Here is a 7158-nt window from a genome sequence, read left to right on the forward strand (position 1 = left end):
CTTCTTCCTTACCCACTTCTCTCCAATGCTTGAAATATCTTCCCTCTCCACCTGCCTGTTATTTCTCTTTCTGAACTCTGTTCTCTCATCCTCCACGGTCTCCCTGCTACTCCTTATACTGATCTTCCTTCCACTGTTTCACTGCCCCTACTCCTGCTGCCCCATCCACCTCCCCAGCCCCACATGTTTTGCTGTTTATAGGTTTTTGTTAGCGCTTTCACACCTCTTGGTGCTTGCCGCTTTTTGATACTGTTAAACAAATAAATATTTATATGGTTCTAGATCGCTCTTATAGTTATTTCCAATGATTGGTTGGGCCAAATGTTTGACGATTAACCTAAATGATGCTCAGAATACAAATGAACAACGAAGACCAGAAATCATACAAGTTGGGACAGTATAATGTCTCAACAGACTTTAACCTTGTTTCCCTTCTGCAGTCATCAAAAGAGACAGAAAAACATCGCTGTGCTTTAAGTACAAGAGGCAGTCAGAATGAAATCAATGGCAAGGAGTTGCCCTGTGGATCGAAAGAGTCACTCATGGGCAACGACTGGAAGGAACCACATAGGACTGACTGGGCAGATTATTGGCCAATAAACAAGGTAGGGTCTATCATAAATGAAGTCAGCACATTCTATGTATGAACCCTTGCCTATTTATGTCCACATTATTGCCATGGTCATTTGTAATCAACGTCTGATTAGCCTAAAGAGTCTTTAAGCCACAATGACTTCAGATGGGGGGAAAGAAATCATTCTTGTTGTGGGACCTCATATAGACTGTATGTGCAGTCATGAGATAAGAGCGCGTGCAACACTCATTCTTATAGTGGGAAGAAGCAATGCCAGATTTCCACAGTGTTGCAAACAAATCATTGAATTGTTTCCATTCTGCAGTTTTTCCAAGAAAATGAGAAAAGAGACGATGCTTCTCGGAAGAGTGCCAGCCACAGCGGGTTAACAAACGAGGAGCTACAACCTGATGACAGAAAGAGACCCTCTCCCACCGGTGATTGTCAACAGCATGATGACCCCGTAAAGGAAAGAGAATCCCCTCACGCTTTCCAGCCTCGATTTAAGATTCGCATAAGGGTATGGTTCTCTCATACATATGAGAATTTGGACGTTGGCATAGATGCATATGAGCACTGTAAGGAAGGCTGCTGACAAGTGCCTTCACTTGGGTCTAGACACAGTTCCCAAACCTGGTGTTGACTTTGGTTGGAGCGGGTGTCTCTCTCCTCTAGGCTGACATGGGTATTTAGGTGGAACAGGGGCTGTGCCATGTCACCAGCAAGGGAGGTCGGACATTGAGAAACAACACACTATGGAACCACTATGTAATAAGCAATATATTTAGATCCCTCTTTTTTTATGGACTTAAGGAAAGAACGCTGAGAGCAGAGAAATATACATGAGCTATACGTTGTGTCACAGGGGCGTGGTATGTTCAGCACTGCTGTGATGGGAACTCCTATCCCAATCCTGAGTCTATAGGGAGGATTTAATCAGAAAGATAAAGGATATAAGGTGAATATTGGTGGTTATGAGGAATATGAGCTGACCTGAAATGTCAGCCAGGCAGCTGCAGGACCATTGATGAAGGACAGGCAGTTTGGAAACCCCATGCTGGTTCAAAAGGAAGCGGCGTCAGAGATTCCTATAGCAGGCAGGAACCCGAATACAAAGAAAGTCTTTCAGAAAATAGGGCATCCACCGGGTGAAACAACGGGTCATCAGCCTTTAGTTTCTGTTATTCACTCAGAGAGCAGATGGCCTCTAGTCCCTCCTCTCCCCACCCATGTGGGGCAGAAGGTAAAATTTGCATACGGATCATCCCTAGAGAGAAGTAAGTCATAAAGCGCTAACAGTCTCAATGATCTGGACTGGGTGGAAGCTGATCTTGTGGATCAGCACGAACAGTGGCACATGATTGCTCAGGGAAATGAACAGTCCTCAGGCTTCCTGGTTAAAATGGATGCAGTGGCAGTATTACCATTAGAGGCACATCACAGTCCCTTGGAGATTCAGTCCTTCCCAGGCAACATTTCAGCTGCTGGATATGCAGCAGGTAGACCAACAATAGACAGCTCAGCAACACATCTACCCATCTTACTCCATGCACATTAACCGATAGAGAGCCTCTGGCATCAGAGCATTATGTACCTTCCTGCAAAAATTCCTTGTTCTGACAAATTGTTGGGTCTAAATTACCACAGGCTCTAAATGGTTGCTTTGGTGTTGTCTCTCGTACAATGGATTGGCTCACACTCCCTCAACACCTACTTTCTCTAAAAAATGTATTTTTAGATTTGCATTTACCTTATGTCTGAAGCAATTACCCCATGATCCTTAAACAGCTGTGAACTAACCCCTCTATTTCCCCAGAGAAAATAAGCCTCTAATGTATCTAATGTAGATTTCTCTCACTTGTCTGTCTACATCCCCTCACCTCGGTGTAGTTCACATCTATGTGGTCACCCTGGGCTGGGTTAAATCGTTACAGATGTTCTAAATGGACTACAGAATACAATACTGTTGAGAAGTTTCCCAAGAACTATTTTGCAAGTAAGAATGTGTTCCACAGGCAGTATTTTGGAGGAAATCTTCAGTGCAAAACAACTAGAGATTTTAAAAATAATGATTTAAATATCTATGCTCATTTGTTTTTATTCTTGCAGTCAAACAGAGTGGGGCATTGGAGTGATGACTATGATTTGAAGAACATTGAGACCGGTGATCAAGCGCTTTCAGAAAGACTTTACTCTGGTGATAGGAAGAAAGTGTGTGCTACGCCCATTGGCCTATTTTCTAGAAGCTATAAGGTAAGTTCCCTTAAGCCTATCACAACATTATCAATAGTACTATTTAATTAAAGTTAAACAATATTTTTTATTCGGCATATAGCCATAAAAAGAAATATATAACACAACATCATACAGTTAAAATATGAATTGTACAAACAGTGCTCCCGTAGAAGCTGTATAAAACGCATTAAAAAATCCTGATAAAATATGCAAAGGAAACAGTGTCACTCTATAAAACTCTTAATTAATCGCCGTATGGCGAAAAGGGTCACCTGTACGTTAAATATACATTCCTACACACATACGGGCTCCCAACGATCAGAAATTTTCCCAGGTCATCGGTAAAATCATATTACTACCCCGAGTCCAATTCAGATTATATTACCAATTCATTCAGCGATTCCTGTATTGCAATTAAAAATCTTCCTATTGCACATGTCACATTTAAAAATCTCATATTTGTCAATAAACTAAGTGCTTGATCCCTACTATCAGTTTTATAGGCAATAAAAGAGGTTTTAAAAGTTCTTTCCGTTCTTTCAGGAACCACAGACAATCCAGCAAAATATGTAGGCCACTACATTTTACTTGTAATCCACATGTGCACAGACCCTGTTCATTCGTCATTGCCGATTTTATCTTCCAATCAGCATTACAAGGATTCAGGCCAGCTCCAAACTTCAATACTGCATTTCTAAGCTTCGAGTTTGGCATGGCCTCAATATAGGGGAACATTTGATCATTAGTCCACCCGTTTACCAAGAATTGGGTGGACAATTTGCTCCCTAAGTAACGTAAATCTTCTTCATGGGCCTTAATGTTGATAATATCACGTAGTTCCCGCTTAGGAGTCTGCTTCCCTGCTTTCCATTGATCTGGTTCTAAGGAAAGTTTAACACATAGCTTATCTAACTTAAGTCTAACTTGGGACGCCCAGTTAAGTTTACTTTCCTCTATTTCCTTTTTTTACAAAGATTTGATATTTTGGGGGGCCTTCTCTATTCAATCTCAGCCAGAAATTCAATGATACTTGCATTCCCCGAAAGTTCCAGACTGTGAGATGACATTCCACTCTCACAGCCTGTATCATAGTTGACGGAGGAAGAGCAAGGAGCTGTTTCACACATTTACCCTCCTCTAAATTCCAATCCAATTTGCCACCTAAGGATAGAACCTCTACACCATATTGGAATTGTGGGTGAACCATTACATTAAAAGCTGATCAAATTGGCCACAGGGAGGGGACACCATACTTTTGCTTGAATTGTTTGAGGCCCCATTCTGAAGAGAGAGTGATTTTAATGACTGTATGTGGTCCCCCCAATTTTACTTGCTATCGAACCACATACCCAAATATTTATATTTGTCCACTTCTTCGACTTTAACCTCACCCAGCTTCCAGTAAAATGAGCACTTTCTTTTACCCAGAACCATTATTTTAGTGTTTTCTAAATAAACCGTGAGGCGGTTTTCTAAACAATAATCTCCGCTCTGTCATGTCCGTTATCACCAGATCATCAGCGTAGAGCAGACATGATATATATGGGTCCCCCCCATTTTACGGCCTAACCCGCCAGCCTTACTCTGTATTTTTGGTAAGTCAGAAAGGAACAAAGAAAATAACAGTGGAGCCAAAACGCAGTCCTGACGCAGTCCATTCTTTATCAGAATTTTCTTAGATAAAGTTCCAAGGGTGTTCAGAGAATGCATTTCCTGAATTAATGAAAGTACCGTCATGTTGATTCCAAGCTTTGCCAGCATAATCCACAGTAGACTACGGTCTACCGAGTCGAAGGAGACTCGGAAATCAACAAAACAGCAGAACAGATTTCCTCGCACTTCCATTGCCTTTTTTGCCATTGCCCATAAACTAAGGCAATGGTCTATAGTTGAGTGGCCCTCTTTGAACCCACCTTGCTCTATTGGTATCAGATTGTGCTGTTCCGCCCAGGTTTTCAATACGCCTAACAATATCTTAGAGAATACTTTCTCCCCCACATCCAACAGGCTTATAAGGCGATTGATCTGGGGCAATGTGGCTTCCTCTTTTTTTATCTATTGGTCTGACAATGGCCCCCTTCCAACTTTCTGGGAAAATCCCAGATGTTAAAATATTTTGGAAGGTCACATTTAGAAAGCTTGCCCACCAGTCAGTATTATTTTTTTATATAATTGCTGGTAGGTTATCTGGCCCTGCGGCTTTAATTAGTTTTAAAGATCGGATGGTTTCTTTTATATTTTGAAAAGAGAAGTACGGCAATAATTGTTCTACCTCCTTGGACCTTATTACCGGAGTCTTCTTCATCCTTTTCCCTTTATATAAGTTACTCAGGTAATTAACCCAATCGTCTTCTCACACTAAGCACCGCATTTCCCATTGTACATTTCCCTCTTTTATCAATCGCCAGAATAATCTTATAATATTTGTGTTTATCACTTCTAACATTGTTTGCCAATTTTTGGACATATATTCTATTTTCCTTTCTCTCACCTTATTTTTATACACAAGTTTTGCCACTCAAAGGCTCTCCATTGTAACCTTATCCTGTCTTTTTCTTAACTGTCTTTCCCATTTTTGTACCAACAGCTTTAAATTCCTACACTGATTATTAAACCAAACATTTGTTCTCTCTTTCTTCTTGGGCCCGGGCCCTGATTTTACCTGTATCCTTAAACAGTTTACCTACTGCTCAATAACCTGGTCATACCATGTTAATGTTTTATCTCTTTGCTTCAAATTACCAATAGACATATCTTCAATTATCAGGTTCTTGACCAGTTTTAGACTGTCCTCTGTTATACGGGTGGTTATACGTCTGAGGTGCTCTATCTGTAAAGGGACCACTCTTTCTCTTTCCGACTCCTGTTCTATATTAGGGGCCAGTGGTCCGCACCTTCACTCTGCAATACCTCAAATCCTTCTACTTGCTTAAAGTACCAAGCATTTAAAAAAGCATAATCAATTGGGCAATTCTGATTCCCTATGCGAAAGGTCTTGCGGGGTGGTCGGTGTTCGACTGTCCATTGGCACAGAATAACCCTATAGAACCGAGGAACTTTGCTAGATATTTGTCTCATGCAGAACTACCTACTCCAGCGAAATTTGCTGGGGGTACCTTTGCCAAAGTTGGTAGATCTTTAAACAATTTATCGCATAGGGAAGGATTGAATTTATGATTAAAATCTCCTAGGATCATTATCAGTTATGATGCATTTGTTATACAGATACCCTCCAGATTTTCCTCTAGCAATCCCAGTTGCTCTTCATGGTCTGTTATGGCACCGATACTTGCCTTTCCCTATCTATGGCATCCTGACCCTTGCGAGAGTCGGAGGACAATCAAGAGATTCAGGTAAGCCATTGGGGTTTTGGCGAAGTGAGGAGTTGCAACGCGTAACAGAGTGGCTTATGGGAGAGATAGTCTCACTTATTCCATAGTGAGCAGTGAGTGGCAAAAAGGAATACTCATCCAGCAATGGCAGCAGAATGGGAGAGAGAGCGGGAGGAGGCAGCGAGAGACATTTTTTGTGATGACAGCAGCGCCAAAACAACGAAAAATACAACGGGAGACACTACACAACACACTAAAAATGATTTGTTAACACTAACACACGAACTGGAAAAATTACGGAAAATAGAGATATCAAAATGGTGGTAGTGCAAATCGCTACAAAGATACCTAGACGTGGGGCGAGTCCCAAGAGGCCTCAGAATCTTAGTGGCGCCAACATATGAAAACCCCAACCCTGAGATGCTCAAAGAGTGGGCAGAGAACAGCGCCAATTCATCGAGCAGAATGCTGCAGATCCTAATTAAGTATGCGACAAGTGACAGAGAAGCATTACTTCTAAAAATCGAGGCCCTGTTTGCAGAGTTGCAGAAATCCCCACGGCAAGAAGAACTTGAAAAAATACTTAGCGATATGAAATCAAGACTCTCCAAATACGAACAAACTATCAAAGAGAGAAAAGCTCTGAAGTTTCAGAGTAATAGAAATGACTACATGAGCGGCAAGATTTACACGTTTTCTAGGAAATTCGAAAACATCCGCCGACAGCAACTCTCTCAAGCGTATGAAACACCATTAACTACACACATTCCCAGTGAATCTGAATTAAGTTCCGAAATCGAATCAGACGTGGAATCTGCCAGCAGAGAAAATCTGAAAGCACCAACAGTAGTACAAGAATTTGTTTTTTTACGTCTGGAGAGACTTACAAGTTTAAAACCAAGACCGCAAAGGAACACCAGCGGCAAAACAGTGACAAATCAAAAAGGAGGAGACGAAAAAACAGACGGTGGGGCAAGAGACATTCAGAACAAAAACACACGCACACACAGATACAAC

At 41.4% G+C, this 7158-nt stretch overlaps 1 protein-coding gene across 1 annotated transcript; it reads left to right on the plus strand.

The window, feature by feature from the left end:
* The first annotated feature begins 359 nt into the window (after positions 1-359).
* LOC146799578 (uncharacterized) lies at positions 360-5402 on the plus strand. The gene is made up of 4 exons (XM_085627895.1): positions 360-605; positions 900-1094; positions 2684-2827; positions 5397-5402. Exons 1-4 carry the CDS (start codon positions 360-362, stop codon positions 5400-5402), a joined length of 591 nt encoding a protein of 196 aa, XP_085484021.1.
* The last annotated feature ends 1756 nt before the right edge of the window (positions 5403-7158 follow it).

Source organism: Triturus cristatus, chromosome 9, assembly GCF_964204655.1.
Source record: "Triturus cristatus chromosome 9, aTriCri1.1, whole genome shotgun sequence".
NCBI classification, from domain to species: domain Eukaryota; kingdom Metazoa; phylum Chordata; class Amphibia; order Caudata; family Salamandridae; genus Triturus; species Triturus cristatus.